Source organism: Vipera berus, assembly GCF_964194415.1.
Source record: "Vipera berus genome assembly, chromosome: 1".
Taxonomy (NCBI): domain Eukaryota; kingdom Metazoa; phylum Chordata; class Lepidosauria; order Squamata; family Viperidae; genus Vipera; species Vipera berus.
The window spans coordinates 58,195,943-58,212,570 of record NC_138202.1 but is presented as its reverse complement, the minus strand read 5'-3'; the positions used below and the strand labels follow the sequence as shown (position 1 = coordinate 58,212,570).

The window sequence follows — 16,628 nt, the reverse complement described above, 5'->3', positions numbered from 1 at the left end:
CATAGCATTTGTGCTATCACATGGTAACCTGTGTGTCCGTCATTCTCTCTCTCTCTCTCTCTCTCTCTCTCTCTCTCTCTCTCTCATCGCTACAGGTAACCAGAACTACAAACATCCTGTTCCATATTCAGAATGGATTACTTTGAATATCAAAGAAACCAAGAGAGAGAGAGAGAATATAACACATTAACAATCAAAAACCATCCTGTTTTTGAATATTTGCAGAATATTTTAATTTTGCAAATAGGAACCACAGTACAGTATCAGGACCATTCATACTTGCTCCAAATGTATTTTCCTTGGGTTGCAGACCTAGAGATTTTTCTTTTGAAGAAAAAGTTATTCCCATTTAACAGAGTCAGCTATGAGTTGATCCATAGCTTTTTAAAAAGTTATTTTTTACACCTCTTCCTCTTTTTTAATTTTTTTTACACCTCTTTCTCGACTACATACCACTCCCATTATATAGTTTCGATGAGCGCCTACCTTTAGTTAACAATCCTTCCCTGGAGAGCTTCTCGCCGCCCGCCGTCTCTCCCCCGCATCAGTTAAACTGAGTTAACAATGTGGCTTCTCTCTCCTGACGTGTCCCCAAGCTCGGCACGCTTTTTGTCAGCCGCCAACGCTCCCTAAGGAAAGAGATTCTTCTCACCCATCTGCAGCAGCCGCCTCCCGAGTGGGCGAGCCCGGCCAGTCTCTCCCGTCCGGCCCCAGGAAAAGGAAGGCAACGAGGAGCTCCGGCAACTCAGGGAAACTGACCGGCCTGTAGGCAGCCGCTGCCAGGGGAAAGCTGGCGGCACAGGGCGGGGTTCTGCTCGGGCTGCCCCCGCGCCGGGATCGGAATTCGCCCCTCCGCCCCTGCCTCCGCCTCTCCCGGGGAAACCCGCACCCTCCCTCCGGCCAGGAGGAGGAGTTGCTGGCGGGGCCACCTTCGTCCTCTTCCCCCTTCTCCACTTGAATTGGCGTTTAGGGCCGCCTAATCGGTCCCGGAGCCATCGAGCGGCTCCGGTCCCTCCGCCAAAGCGGCCGAGCAACGCTGTGAAGCTGCTTTCTGAGACCTATGGGGAAATTGTGGATTTCGTTCTTCCTCCCGGCGCGACTCCTTCTCTGCAGCCACTCACACGACCACCCTCCCTGTGTCTCAAGCGTGGGTACTGTTCATCTTTTAAAATTTCAATTATCCTGAACCGGAAGTTGAGGAATGGCTTGATTTTTTCCCCCCCAAGTACTGTAACGAAGCTGTTTACTTTGGTTTTCAAACCTTAAGTCCTGTGGGTCTCGTTTTCCCAACTGGCCTGAGAGAGCACTTGTGCTTCAATGCGCTCTTGGAAACGGGCCCAGTTTTCAGCTGAAAGGCAAGTCATTCCACCTTGCTTGAGTTTCTCTGTGGCTTCAAACCTGAATCCCGTTCATTAAGACTTGCCAAGCTAAATGTCATTTCTGTTATGTGAATTCTGTGATGAGTTAGTGTCACAGATCATAAATTCATAAACTCTTTATCTAAATCTAACTCAGCATATTATGTGAAGAACCGTGGCATTTAAGGAGGGAATTGTTACCCAGCAGAAAATGTCTTCATCTTTAACACAATATGACGGAACCTCTGTTCACAAAATGCTTTTACTTCATTTGCACATCTTGGATGTGCAGATTCTGTCTCAAAACAGCCTGAAAGATGCTAATCTGTGCCTCCAAACATTTGGGTTATAGCTAGCACCTTGAACTGCATTTGGAAACAGATCAGTAACCATTGCTCTTTTAACAATGATGTACCATTGCTATAATAGGTATGACTGGTTCTGTGTGAGCCAAAGATTTCAGGTGGTTTCAAGACAGCCTATATCAGACATGTCAAACTCACAACGTCACGTGACGTTGCGCGACATATCGGAGCTTTTCCCCCATTGCCGGCAATGGGGTGGGCGCAGTTTCATTGTGACACATCCAGCCTGCGGGCCAGCAGTTTGACACTCCTGGCCTATATAGTCCAGATGACTATGACTACTCATACCCTGATTGTCGAGCATGGGGCTTGACCACAAGGGTATGAGTTACTGCAGTCACTATAATCAATGCCTCCAATTGCAGAAAAGGCAACAACTGGCCAGAGCTGGTCAAAGGCTCTCTTACCACAGCCTCCACCTGTTTTCCAGTAGGCACTGCAAGTCCAGAATGATCCAAAGAGCAAATGTGCAGTGCAATTTTTAAAAATCTGAACTTCATTCAGTTAAATCCTGGTGTCCTTTACCAACATGAGTCAGTTTTAGCATTGGGAGGGAGACAACGTGAGAACCATATTTTATTTCAATTCATTCATTTGAAAGCCAAGAATTACAGAAGTTATACCTGTGTCCTGAATGCATCAACAAAGGAGACTGAGGTGGAATTTAGGCCCTTATTAGGAAAAGAAGAGATTGATCATGCTACAATCCAGCATCCATTGATGCCATAATCCTGCCCAAAGTCATGGCAAAAATCTCCAAAATTAAAAAGTATTTTTATTAAGAATTATAATTGCAAACTGCTATTTAGAAGGCCAGATCCTGAAGCTAAAACTCAAATACTTTGGCCACCTAATGAGAAGGAAGGACTCACTGGAGAAGAGCCTAATGCTGGGAAAGATTGAGGGCAAGAGAAGAAGGGGACGACAGAGAATGAGGTGGCTGGATGGAGTCACTGAAGCAGTAGGCGTGAGCTTAAATGGACTCCAGCAGATGGTAGAGGACAGGAAGGCCTGGAGGAACGTTGTCCATAGGGTCGCGATGGGTCGGACACGACTTCACAGCTAACAACAACAACATAATTGCAAAGATAAAAATACAAAAAAAATATAGAAAAAGAAAAGATGCAGAAGAAAACAGAAAAAATAATGTAATAATGAAAAAGAAATATATAAAGAAATGACTTTATCACAAATATAAACAATTTTAGTAATTTATCACTTTCTCTTAGAACAGGCATGTCAAACTGCTGGCCTGCGGGCCGGATGCGTCACGCCGAAACCGTGCCCACCCATTTGCTGGCAATGGGGAAAAAGTCCCGATACTTTGTGTGACATCATGTGATGTCGCAAGTTAGACATGCCTATCTTAGAAGACAAATTATCTCCTCTTTCCATATAAATATGGGAAGTAAAAATTAAATATGGGAATTAGATGCTTAATTAAATAATTTAGTTATAGGAACATTTAAGTGTTCTCATTTAATTTAAATATTTAATAAATCCTTAAAGCCTTGTCATTTTAGTCCTGATCAACAAGTCTACTGGAAATAACAATGTATCTGTTTTAACATCAATAAACATTGAATAAACTACCTTTATATTCCTTATTTTTACTTTTAACAATCTTGATCTTCAAATGATCTTTTAGAATTTGATTTTTTCCCCATTTTTTCTTTGTGCTTTCTAACAAAATTCTTCAAAGCTAGAAGTGGAACTCACCAAATTTGCAGATGACAGTAAGCTGGTAGGAATAGCCAACAACCCAGAAGAAAAGTTTAGGATCCAAAAAAGATCTTGACAGATTTAAACAATAGGCCCTATCTAACAAAATGAAATTGAATGTGGAGAAAAGCAAGGATTTACAGTTAGGGAGGAAAAACCAAAGGTACAAGTACAGATTAGGCAAAACTGGCTCAAAAACAGTAACTGTGAGAGGGACCTTGGAGTCCTAGTGGATGATCATTTAAACGGGTCAGCAGTGTGCAGCAGCAGCCAAAAAGCTAAGCAGTTATGTATAAGCAGAGACATAGAATCAAAATCACGTGAAGTATCAAGACTGCTTTATAAAGCCTTAGTCCACACCTGGAATGCTGCATCCAGTTTTGGTCATCACATTCAAAACAGATGTTGAGACTTTAGAAAAAGTGCAAAGAAGAGCAACTAAGATGATTAAAGGCCTGGAGACAACCATATGAAGAACGGTTGCAGGATTTGGTTTTAGCTACTCTAGAGAAAAGAACTGGGGGAGGGGGGCCATGATAGCGGTAATCCAGTATTTGAGAGGCTGCCACAAAGAGGAGGGAGTCAACTTATTTTCCAAAGCACCAGGGGACTGGAGGCTAAAACGTATAAGGAACGGTTGCTGGAATAGGGAATATCTAGTCTAATGAATAGAAGGATGAGGGGTGACATGATAGCACTGTTCCAATATCTCAGGGGCTGCCACAAAGGAGAGGGAGTCAAGCTATTCTCCAAAGCACCTGAAGGCAGGACAAGAAGCAACGGATGGAAACTAGTCAAGGAGAAAAGCAATATAGAATTAAGAAGAAACTTCCTAACAGTGAGGACAATTAACCAATGGAACAGCTTGCCATCAGAAGTTGTGGGTGCTTCATCACTGGAGGTTTTTAAGAGACCTGACAGTCACTTGTTTGAAATGGTATAGGGTCTCCTGCTTTAGCAGGGGGGCTGGACCAGAAGACCTCCAACGTCCCTTCCAGCTCTATTCTGATTGATTGAAGTCTCTTTTGTAAATCCAATATAGGAAAATTATTCTTGTCACTCTCTTAATTTTTATTTGTATGTTTCTTTTAATTAATAAGACAGAAGCGGGTTTCCTTTGTAGCCTAGTGTAGCATCTTTTTCTATGTCATTCTTGTAGGCTGCCATTACTAAATATACTTTAAAATAGGTCTCTGTGTTTTCAGTAAAACCTGTTCCTCTTACAAACCATTTTAATACTATCTAAGAAGCAGACTTAGGGCTGCTTAAAATTAGGTCCCTGGTTCAAAAATATCTTTCAATATATCCAATGTTAACATATTTTGCATCATTCTATATTAGTAAGTCACATTTAAGTGTTATTCTCCTTTAATTTTAATATTTAGTTCCCTCTAGTTCCATGTAGCGTCCAACCTTCAAAGTCTCATTCTATCGTGTTCAAGATTTTAAAAAAGCATTTTCCCATGGTAAGGTTTATTATGATTAATCATAATAATCCTTATTTGGACCCTTTTTTAACTTTCCAAAATCAAAATTCTAATTACCTTTTTTCTCTTTATTAAAAAAAATGTGTGTGTGCATACATGCACCTCTGAGACTCCTGGCATATGCCTGGACAAGTCCCTGCAGGGTTTTTTTGGCAAGTTTTCAGAAATGGTTTGCCCAAAGTCATCAAGCTGTCTAGTGTAGAGTAGAAGAAATTTTGTGATAGTAATAGAATATAGGTTAAGAGGTAATAGAAAGTATATGATCTCTCTCTGTGTGTATGTGTGTATATACATACAGTGTGTATGTGTGTTGGTGTGTGTGTAGGTATGTTTGGACAGAAAAGAAACTATATAGGTTAAGAGTTGGATGAAAAATTCATGGAACAAAACAACCTTCTGTTGGAATAACAACAACAACAACAACAACAATAGAAAAAGTTGGAAGGGATCTCAGAGGTCATCTAGTCTAACCCCCTGCTCAAGCAGGAAACCCTACACCATTTCAGACAAATGGTTGTCCAGTCTGTTCTTAAAAACTTCCAGTGTTGGAGCATTCACCGCTTCTGGGGGCAGGTTGTTCCACTGATTTGTTCTAACTGTCAGGAAGTGTCTCCTTAGTTCTAGGTTGCTTCTCTCTTTGACTAGTTTCCATCCATTGCTTCTTGTCCTGCCTTCAGGTGCTTTGGAGAATAGTTGACTCCCTCTTCTTTGTGGCAGCCCTTGAGATATTGGAACACTGCTATCATGTCACCCCTCACCCTTCTATTCATTAGACTAGACATTCCCTATTCCAGCAACCGTTCCTTATATGTTTTAGCCTCCAGTCCACTGATCATCTTTGTTGCTCTTCTCTGTACTCTTTTCTAGAGTACAAAAGAAATATATTCATGTGGACCTAAGTCAGGGGTAGGCAACCTCAGCTCTTTTATGACTCATGGACTTCAACTCCCAGAATTCCTGAGTCAGCTGACTCAGGAATTCTGGGAGTTGAAGTCCATGAGTCATAAAAGAGCTGAGGTTGCCTACCCCTGACCTAAGTTATTGGTAGACGTTTCTATTTTCTTTGCACACAAACATTAGCATGAAGTTAAGGATATTGTTACCTGTAGTGCATATTTCTCAAAACTCAATCAGATGAGTGAAAGGTCCATTTGTATCTACTCTCAATACTTGTCGATTTCCATATGTGCCATGCTTCAGGACTACACCAGCTTCTGCACATTTGACATTTGCAGCCAGTTGTTTTTCACACTGAATCACAAACTGGGAATAGAGTTCTAGCCCAATTTCTTTTTCAATGTTGGTATGATATTGCATTCTTCTTCCTTTTATTTTACCACCCAGTGTGGCTTGTGGTATTACAAGTATGCTGCCTGGCAAATCCAAAACAGACACATATTTGCCATCTTCACATTCGCTTAATTTCACATTCAGGATTGTACTGACTACAAAAAACAATAGGGGAGAATTCTTGATTAGCAGGTTCAAACATATACATTATCAATAATGCATGTTTAAATCGTATTTATTTATTGAACACATTTATACTTTAGCTTTTAGTATGAAAAACCTTAAAAAGAACAAGTTTGTGCATCAGTAAAATAATACAGGTCCTGCTCACATAGTCTAAAAAACAAGATGCAAAGGAAAGAATAAGGAGGAGAAAACAAATGAAAATATTCATGCATCAATTCTCGATGGTCAAATGCAGCCATGACAGCACCTACTGTATAAATTGAAATGCGAGTAGTGTGAGGTTTTTTATATCAGCTCAAATAGAACATTTATCTATATGCTAGTTCCCTCTACTGGCTCCCTGAAGCATTTATGTTTCTACACAAAGCCTTAAAAAAAATGGAGCTGGAAATGATTACATTTCAATTAGATAATTTAGAGAACTGTTCTCTGAAAGTTTATAAGTCTCATGACCCTGTCTGTAATATTGAGATGCTATTCTCAATATTTATTTACCAGTTGAAGTAAGGTCTAACTAAACGATTTCTAAGGACTACTTCCCATTTATTTAATTAAGGAATTAATTAAGGAATTATAGGAATTGATTTTGTCAAAACAATTTAAAAACTATAAAAAAACAGAGGTACTTGTCTAACTTCTGCAGGCTTGGATAGTAGTGAAAATTGGACTGGCTCAGGTTTGCTGAGTTCTTTGGCACTGATAAGTAAATTGTGTGCCTATGATTTAGCTCTCTGCTGTATTTGTGTTGGAAGCACCTACAAAGCCAACCAAAGGATGCTTCTGGATGGAAAGCATTTGCCGATGATTTAGCTGAGTGTGTTATATACAGTATTGGATATAGGGCCCCAGGAGCAACAAAGGATTTTGGCCTTATCTGTACTTTTGGAAAAGGAATTGTATTGTACAGCACAGCACAGCAAACTGCTGGAAGTGGTGGTTGAGGTAAGAAAATCTCATCCCCATCCCGTTCGTCTCTTAGTTCTGGTTTTAGTATAGTTTTTAAAAGCTTAATCTGTGTAGTTTTAATGTTCCAATGATTTTTCTTCTTGTTCTTTTATAACCTGTAGAATCACCTGAGATGGGTGGCATAAACATGTAATAAATAAATAAAAATAAATAAAATTGTGTTGGTGCCAATTTTGATTTATTTCCAAATCAAACCATAAAAAAATTAGTTAAAAAAATTAAATTTACATATCAATGATACTTAGATCTAAAGATAAATACAGGAATTCTATTAATGATGTTCATTGCCTCTATTAACAAGAACTGGACATAGGTACAATTGTAGGTTAGAAGGAAAGGTCTGCCTTGGTTAGCCTTCCTCACAGAACAACCTTTTGTTTGCACACAAACACAATACCTACACTGCTTTTAATCACTAGTTCTAAGAATATTTTATTTGGAAAACCTACCCATTTTGGGAATAATATCTTCACCAGCCCCTTTGAAGAAACATACATAGATAATAAGACCACGTTGGATCTATATAAAATGACAAAGATATATTGAAGTATTGTTATATATTGATTGATTTGGACAATTATTTACTGTTTACTGTAATTTAAAAACAATATTCTGAGTCCAAATAGTACAGCTGCACAATCCTACAAATTTTGACTTCACAAATAAGATTCACCAAGTTAAATGAGGCTTGATTCCTGATTACTGAGTAGTCAGGAAAAATAATTTATTTCAAAATACATTGATAAAATGTTTGTGTTTCTGTGCTTTTGTTTGTTTTGTTTGTTTGGCATGCTAAAGCAAGCTTCATTTAAGACACATTTTTCAAACAAAGGAAACAAACAGTTTATGCTGGATTAAATTAGAAGACTTCCCTATTGAAATTCCAAATATTACACATTTAGAAATATATTTTAGTGACAAAGTACTAAATATTTTTATGTTCCAAATGTCCTAAAGACCTGTATCATATTTTTACATGTATTTTGAAATATATTCATTATAGACATACGGCTGCTGTTTCTATCAACTGCATAATAAAAATTAGAAGGTGCCTACATATTTTTGAAAATATCATTCAATGGATTTACCACAAGTTGCAGAAGAGACATGTGCAACCTTAACGAGTTATGTCAGTGGATGTCACACTGGTCAAAGCAAGCCAGTTTTCACATGCGGTAAAATCCTAAACCATTAAGTGTATTTTTCAGTGCCGGAAATGTTTCTAGTAAATTAGTTTGAGCACCAGAGGGCAGGCATGTTAATAGCCAGGTGAAGTACTTCCGTATTAGAAAAAAAATTCCTTATGGATTACTGCAATAATGCCTATTATGAATTCCTGTTTATATCAGGAAGGCAGATTCTATACAACATGAAAATCTAATTTGCAGTGTTGAAAGATAGCGATATGAACTGCGGATCTCGGGGACAGATCTGTTGCATGACAGTGATACAAGCATGCAGGAAAGCGAAGAGAATTTGCCCATCAACCCGCAAGATTCGCAATGCTAATATTACCTCGACCCATCTGGCTTCGGAATCCGGCTCAGCAGGCTTCACTTGCAGCTGCGCGTGCAGACACTGCTGCAAAAGCACACGAGCTAGTGGACTCGGGTTTGGGTCAGCCATAAATGCACACACACAAACGGGCAACTCAAAGGAAAGCAAACGTGGCCTCTAGTCTTTTTCTCAAAGTCCTCCTCCACTTCCTCCTCTAACATGAGGCAAACTCCTCCCACTTCTTTTCTGTAATATTTTCTCTGTATCCCATGGCCATAGACTCGTTTAGAGACAATTCGTTTCTCTGCCCCCTTCACACAATGTACAAAACTAGAAAGCAGTACAAACTGTCCATTGAAAACAGTAGCTGAATTTAGAATTATTTGACAAAGCCTGACAACACAAAAGAATCTAACTGGTTCCTCCTGTTTTGTAAATCACACACACTTATGGGACAATATTAAACTCAAGTCTATTTAGTGTCTTTTAAATGTTCTGTGACACAACCAAATGACTGAAAGAAAAAAAGGAAGACTCAATTAAAAAATCTGCATTTTTATGGAACTCAGAGGATTGCAATAAATTTGGGGAAATGAGTGAAGCTGGTTCCAGGACTCTGGTTAAAAAAAGCAGGAAATACCTGGGATGTTAGGAATCTGGATTCTAGAGTGTCATTGGCTGGAGACAGAACAGAGGAAAGTATGTACAGTTCAGTTGCATAAGGGGAAATGGGTAATCTGATGAGATGAAATAAATAGGTTCTCACTGTGTGATTCTCACTCTAGTATGGAGACATTACTTAAAGAGATTGGAAAACATAACAAAAGTATGTGGTGTTGTGGGTAGGAGATGCATGTGGATCATAGATTCTGTTTGGGATAAGTACATTTTGTCCCAGGAGACCAAGCCCAGAAGAAATGGCTAGGGAAAATAAATGGAAGTGATTAGCTGAGGGAAACAAAAAAAAAAAGCTAGAGATTTACACTGAGCAAAAAAGATTTCTCAGCAATGGAAAAGAAAAAAGGCAAAGCTGCAGGTTGAATGAAAAGTGACTCCTGCATCAAGCAACGTAAGAAAGAAAAAGGGAGATAAGACAAAGGTTCCTTGACAGAAGGCTTTTTCCTCTCTGGATTTATTGGCATGTCTGCCTCTAGCTTGGGCTCAAGAGGGGTAGGTAAGTCCCACCTAGAAAGGGAATTAACCCAGCTGGATAGGTTTGAGAAAAAGAGAGCCATTTGTATAAGGGATGGATGAGCAGATCCCTGGAGTTAGGAGGAGGTGCAAGAGGAAATCTGATGCAAGAGCAACAGAAGGGGAGAAGAAACCTGCTCTAGGAGACATTTGCTGAATTGTATCTTTGTAAGTAAAATGTATTGAATTTCCACAAAGGGCCTCTGTGGATGTGAGATGACAGGGAAAAATTGCATTCTCCAAGTAAGCTTCTCAGCACTTCAGATTGAGATTCATTCCCGCTAAGCTCAAGAGGTACTGTTGCGTCAAGTTAGTTGTGTATTTTCTATGTAATTTTGATTGTACTTTATGATTGTCACCTGATGCAAGTAGTAAAACAAAGCTATTCTGTTTTTGGTTCTGAAAACAAGAAAGTAAAGATGTATAGCTTGTTCAGAACAAGAAGTGTCATGGGTTGTATTAGATCTAGAGTGGGAGATGCCATATAGAGCACTCTGTTAATAGGAGACTGAAAAAGGGTTTTTTCTGATGGGAGTTAGGAAACTTGACCCAGACTTTTTTGGGACATCATTTGGGGTATAATTCTCAAACTTTGATCTAGTTACTACGGGAAAAACATGGTTACCCAAAGAGCTATGTTTAAATGTCATGTACTTTAGAGGGAAATTTATTTTTTTTGACTCCATCTTTTACATCCAAGCAACATAAGGGGCAGCAGGCAGTCCTTCCAATCATTTTTAAAATGTATCTCCTTTCTTGGGTAAACTAGCACAACTGTGCTAGGTCACTTGCTTTTTGTGTAAGTGGGAGAAGGTGGGATGTATAAAAAAGAACTAAAAACTTTAAAAAGCAATTTAAAAATAAAACTGATGCCATGGATAGCAGACTGTTTAAGAGATTAATAATATTGGGGGTTACACCTCTTGCAATGTTACTTTAATTACTGATTGGTATAGGGGGCACTTCTGAGGCACTCATTGCCTAGAAGCGCCCAACACTATTAACAACCCAGTGAAATTTTTACCCGTAAACGCCTTGGTAACAAAGGAAAAAGATCTCTTCTTGTGAAAAACAAATGTCCCTCTGCTTTAAAACATATTCCTCTTTTCTGTGTCCTCTGGGCCCAATGGCTTCCTTTACAAGAAGTGAGCTGACCTGAGGTTTAGCTAAGCACAGCATAAATGTTTCTTGAAGGAAACGAGGCGGGTGTCTGGAGTTTTTACTTTGGTTCTAGGAACTGCCATCTTTCAGCGAAGCTGCGTTGTGGGAACAATCTCACCGTGGCTCCAATCCCGTTGGGGAAAAGTGGTGAACACGTTTTACTGCGTTTTGAATAGGTTTGAATGACCGGAGGACTCTTCCCTTCTGTGCCTGTGTCCTAAAGATGCCTACTGGGCCCTCGAGAGGTTTGCTTTTCTAATTCTCAGAAGACCTGGTGGGGGAAGTCTCCAATAATGCAGAGGCGGTTTCTTGTGTACATCCTTCCACAGCTGTAAGTTTGATGGGAATAGCTGGAAAAGGTTTTGCCCGCGCAGTCTTTAAAACAGGGGTCTTCAAACTTGGCCCTTTTATGACTTGTGGACTTCAACTCCCAGAATTCCTCAGCCAGCTTTGCTGGCTGAGGAATTCTGGGAATTGAAGTCCACAAGTCATAAAAGGGCCAAGTTTGAAGACCCCTGCTTTAAAAGATTCCAGACTCTTAAGGAAGTAACCCATTAAATCGGTGTTTCTCAACCTTGGCAACTTTAAGATGTGTGAACTTTTAACTCCAAGAATTCATCAGCCACTCTGCTGAGTTGCCAAGGGTGAAAAACGTATGAAATAAAGCGCGGCGAGCAAAGGGAAACGCGGGAACCGTCTTTACTGTCAATTCTTCTGCAAGTGCCGTTCTAGCAGTCTGCTCTATAGTTCCTCGAGATAAAACAAAAACAAAAACAAAAGAACCGCTCTAGCTCTATTGTACCGGAAGTAATTTTGCAAGAACGGATGCCTGGAAGTGTCCACTATCAGTTTCTCACGGGTGACCCTTCCGGCTTAGTTCCTTCATTTCCTGTAAGATTTGGGACGAGCGGCTCATCGCAGAATCCAACTCTATCGTTTTAACTCTTAGCTGTCAGATTCACCTGCGTGGTGAATTGCTTATTGTCAATTTCCTTCGCTGAAAACTGTAGGGGAGCTGCTGGAGAATAACTCCTCTTAATACTGAAGGGGATTTCGAGCAAGATAAATGGTTGGCAATCTCTTCTCCGTAAGGCTGCTAAACCTAGTGGCGGCAAATTTGAAAAAAATGGTAGGCTTTTCACGCTCAGGTTTTTGTCTGGCTTGTTCCGTAAGTGTGCTACCTGACTTGCTATCATATGTAACAGTGATGATTCTGTAGTTATGGAATTGTAGAAGGTTCAAGAAAAATAGCAGGCAATTAACAGTGAGATGGGACATTTTCCTAGGTTGCTATTTTTTTTTAATCGGCAAACTGTAGTGCATAGGTCAAGCCTTTGAACGTGTACATTTTTGCTTTTTCTTTAAAGTCATCAAATACGAAGGATGGTGTCCTCCAAGACAAGCGTAGCAAGATCATGGCTAGAGGGCTTCCGAAGCAAAAGCCGATTGAAGGAGTTAAGCAAGTGCTGCTTGTAGCTTCTGGTAAAGGGGGCGTAGGAAAGTCCACAACTGCTGGTAAGACGTTCATATGATATTAGGAATATGGTATATGCATATCTGTGTTTAATGTTTTAATGTATGTGTTCTATATATTACTATTATTACATTTTTCCTGCCTTTTGTGTGTGCGTGTGTGTATATACACACACACACACATTTACTCAAGGCAGCAAATGATATAGGAATAGCATTATCAAAAGGAATAGTTTTTTTAAGGCTAATTAAGAAGTTCAGTACTAAAGAAGAAGCCTTTTTTTCCTCATTTATCCAATACTCCACCTGCCAGCTGTATTGGGTGCTGACTGGCTAATGGCCAACAAATACTTTGTCTTCTCTAACTTGCCTTATTTCTTGGCCTAATAATTAGGAAGAAAGAGACAGAGATCTAGGGCAGTGATGGCAAACTTTTTAGAGACCTAGTGCCCAAAACCTGCCCCTCCGTGGGGCCGCCCACCGCCTCCATGGCCTGCCACAGATCACCCAGGCGGCCCAGCAGCGCCATGGCAGCCACACCCTCCACCCACACCCTGCAGCATCAACTGCGCGCAATGGGTGCAAGGGCGAAGTCTTGTCCCCACTGCTTAGCTGCCATGTCCATAGCTGCGCTGCTCCATGCGGGCTGCGCTTAGGGGCGACTCTCCTCCGGGGGGGCTGCTGGTGAGGAGGGGGCTGCAGGGGGAGGCGGGGCTGGGGTGACGTGCGTGCCCACAGAGAGGGCTCTGAGTGCCTTCTCTGGCACGCATGCCATAGGTTCGCCACCACTGATCTAGGGTCAGACTGCAGATAAATAGCACCCTGGCTGAAAATAATTCACTGTTTCTTCTTACCCCTCCAGTAAGTTTCTGGAATGTTGCTTTGCAAGCAGCATCTATGGAACAGGATAAGGAAACTATACAGAGCTTGAAGTTTTTTCCAGCCCTTTTATGAACAGTGCCATAGGGTGCCTTAAGGTAGTGTGTATGTTTGTGCATGCATTTTTCACTCCAGAGATTAATCAGAGCAGAGGAATATAACTTTCTTGTATGTGGAGTTTTTGTGAATATGAGACAAGAAAGAATGCATGTGTGTTGTGTCTGTGCATAGGAAAGGTGTTTGTTCTTTTCTTGTGTTGGGTTTATGTGTCTGTGTGTTAAAGGGGAAGCATAAGGAGGGCTGTATATATTCTGCTTTGTGTCATGTGATCAGTAAGGAAAGGAGGAGTCTTTGCTCTCCAACTGTCTTTCCCTTAGGGATACATTGGGGAAATATTTTCAGGAATTCTTTTCTCTGGGAAACATCTGGGGTGGAAATAGTGAGCCGAAGACAGCTCTGCTTTTAATGGAGCTGACCACAGAATGATTAGCTGGCAAGTAGAGTGAGCCTTTGTAATTTTTCTTCAGACAAGGGAAGGACTTGAGATCGCGTGTAAATGCTCCAGACAGTTTTTCCTTGCAAGGAGTCACAAGACAGCATTCTCCAGTTGGTTAGAGCTTTGGAAGATGAGGAAATTGCCATCTGGCTCAAACCATGGTTGGCACTTTAAAAGGACACTTAAGTTCTCCTACTTCCTTTTCTAATGACTTTTGGAAATTGCTTGTTAACTGCCTTTTCAGCTGTTAGGAATCTTTAAATCAACATGCTTTAAAAGTACCCAATAATTTCCCTCAATCCTCAGCAAAAGAAGTTTTAACTGTAAGTACAGGTAGTTCTCCATTTATGACCACAATTGGCACTGGAATTTCAGTGACTAAGTGATGCACTTGTTAAGCAAGTCATGATATGACAGGCCCTGATTTTATTACCATTTTACTGTGGTTGCTAAAGAAATCACTATGGTGATTAAATGAGCAACATAGTTATTAAGTGAATTATGCTCGCGTTAAGCAAATCTGGCTTCCCTCAATTTTCTTTGCTTGTCGGAAGCTGGATAGGAAGGTCACAAATCGCAATCATGTGACTGCAAGATGGCACAACTATCATAAATGCAAGGCTGCGGCCAAGTGCCCAAATTGCCCAGTTTTTTTTTCTTTGTCCTTCTCCAGTGCTGGATTTAATTCAAAAAGCTTAGGTTGGCCCCCAGCTCCCTGCAAATCTTCCTTCATCCACCTCAGTCATCCTTTGGGTTATATCCCACTTTTGGTAAAGTAAGGGAAACGAAGGCCAAGAGGTCCTTTTTCTCAGTTATTGCTCCAGCCTTACAAAATAGGTAAAGTAAAGGTAAAGTTTCCCCCGCACATGCGTGCTAGTCGTTTCCGACTCTAGGGGCCGGTGCTCATCTCCGTTTCAAAGCCGAAGAGCCAGCGCTTGTCCGAGGACGTCTCCGTGGTCATGTGGCCGGCATGACTGGACGCCAAAGGCGCACGGAACGCTGTTACCTTCCCACCGTAGTGGTCCCTATTTTTCTACTTGCATTTTTACGTGCTTTCGAACTGCTAGGTTGGCAGAAGCTGGGACGAGTAACAGGCGCTCACTCTGTTACGCGGCACTCGGGATTCGACCCGCCAAACTGCCGACCTTCCGATCGACAAGCTCAGCGTCCTAACCCACTGAGCCACCTTTCTTACAAAATAGACTCCTGTAGAATTAAGATTCATGCCATCATCTGTCTTAACTTTTGGGAAGGTATTTAAGTTCAAATGACTAGTGAATTGCCACCGCTTTTTTTATTTCAAATTATTGTGTTTAATCTTTGTCTTATATTTTGGTTTATGTTAACAATCGTGTATTTGTATTGAGTTGTAAATCTTCATGAGACTTCATTGATTTGATGCTCTCTATAAATAAGAATCAAGATCCCACGCAGTCTTTGGGTGTTATAGCATTAAGATTAAACAATAATTTGAAGTTAAACACAATAACTTGAAGTTTAAACTTAAAATATACAGATTACAGATAAAATATAAAATATACAAATTATGCTTCTCAAGGCTTTATTTTCAGCATTACTGGCTGTGGATTAGAATAAATACAACTCATTGATTCATTGCCCAGAATTTTTTTTTTAAAAAAATATATAGCTCAGCAGTGTAGACACATTTCTTTTATTGATTGAACTTTTGATGTTAACACTGCAACAATTTTGCTAAATTCTTTTTCTTCTTTTTTCAGTAAATGTAGCCGTTGCATTGGCAGCAAATGAACCGGTAAGTGACCACTGAAGATTTGTTTCAGGTATTAATAGACATATTACTAATTTCTCTTCAGGAATAGGTTTAAACCAGTTGCAGTACTGTGATTTCAGTAGGTGGTTTTAGATAATATAGCAAAGGTTAAATTCTTCTCCCCTCCAGGATTCTTTGAATAAGAATGTTGAAGAAAATATTAAAATGATTATTTTAATTGCAACATGAATATCTGTTGCCCAACTATTATGGAGTACTGTACACTGTTTTAGTATAATCACTGATGGGAACAATAAAATATATTCTTAGCATTAAGATTCAGTTTTACAATTTGAGGCATGCACATATCTGCTTGTATAGAATCGTAAAATAGGACGGGACCTTGGAAGTCTTCTAGTACAAGCCCCTGCCCAAGGCAGGGATCCTTGTACTATCTCAGACAGATTGTTGTCCCATCTTTTCTTGAAAACCTTCCAGCAATGGAGTATCCAAAGCTCCTTGAAGCAAGATGTTCCACTGCTTAATAGTTCTTACTGTCAGGAAATTCCTCATTTCCAGGCTGGATCTCCTTCTGATGAGCTTTCAACTATTGCTCCTTTTCCTATCCTCGGGTGCTGTGGAGAAAAAATTATTCCCTCTTCCCTGTGCCAGCCCTTCAAATATTGGAAGACAACTATCATGCCTTACTTCAATTTTCTCTTTGTTAAGCTAAACATACCTAGTTCCTTTCAGCTGTTCATCTTTGTTGTTCTTCTCTATTCTCTTTCTAGGGCCTCAGCATCTTTTTTTGTATTGTGGAGATGA

The 16,628-nt window shown here is 40.2% G+C and overlaps 3 protein-coding genes across 5 annotated transcripts in view; 1 reads left to right on the top strand and 2 right to left on the bottom strand.

Annotated features, from left to right (window-relative positions):
* The window catches only part of HEATR5A (HEAT repeat containing 5A), a 71,322-nt gene extending 70,383 nt beyond the window's left edge, over positions 1 to 939 (bottom strand). Inside the window, exon 1 of the mRNA XM_081336412.1 lies at positions 487 to 939. The gene's annotated coding sequence lies outside the window, so the exon portion shown is untranslated. The remainder of the gene's footprint in view (positions 1 to 486) is intronic.
* A 1,343-nt stretch (positions 940 to 2,282) lies between these two features.
* On the bottom strand, positions 2,283 to 9,066 carry DTD2 (D-aminoacyl-tRNA deacylase 2). Of its 2 annotated transcripts, XR_014027301.1 has the most exons (5): positions 8,890 to 9,066; positions 7,824 to 7,893; positions 6,036 to 6,377; positions 3,443 to 3,544; positions 2,283 to 2,785 (listed from the first exon to the last, which is right to left on the bottom strand). XR_014027301.1 is itself a non-coding variant. In XM_081334324.1 (4 exons), the coding sequence occupies exons 1-3, from the start codon at positions 8,998 to 9,000 to the stop codon at positions 6,052 to 6,054; spliced, it is 507 nt and encodes a 168-aa protein (XP_081190450.1). In that variant the 5' UTR covers positions 9,001 to 9,066; the 3' UTR covers positions 2,283 to 3,544; positions 6,036 to 6,051. The 2 variants fall into 2 exon arrangements, 1 of the variants encoding a protein (XP_081190450.1); XM_081334324.1 differs by having other exon boundaries at positions 2,283 to 3,544.
* Positions 9,067 to 12,177: 3,111 nt separating this feature from the next.
* NUBPL (NUBP iron-sulfur cluster assembly factor, mitochondrial) overlaps positions 12,178 to 16,628 on the top strand; it is a 61,107-nt gene continuing 56,656 nt past the window's right edge. For both annotated transcript variants that reach the window (XM_081330339.1, XM_081330340.1), the window contains exons 1-3: positions 12,178 to 12,352; positions 12,591 to 12,738; positions 15,811 to 15,845. In XM_081330339.1, the coding sequence (XP_081186465.1) occupies positions 12,290 to 12,352; positions 12,591 to 12,738; positions 15,811 to 15,845 (246 nt within the window). In that variant the 5' untranslated portion in view covers positions 12,178 to 12,289. The remainder of the gene's footprint in view (positions 12,353 to 12,590; positions 12,739 to 15,810; positions 15,846 to 16,628) is intronic.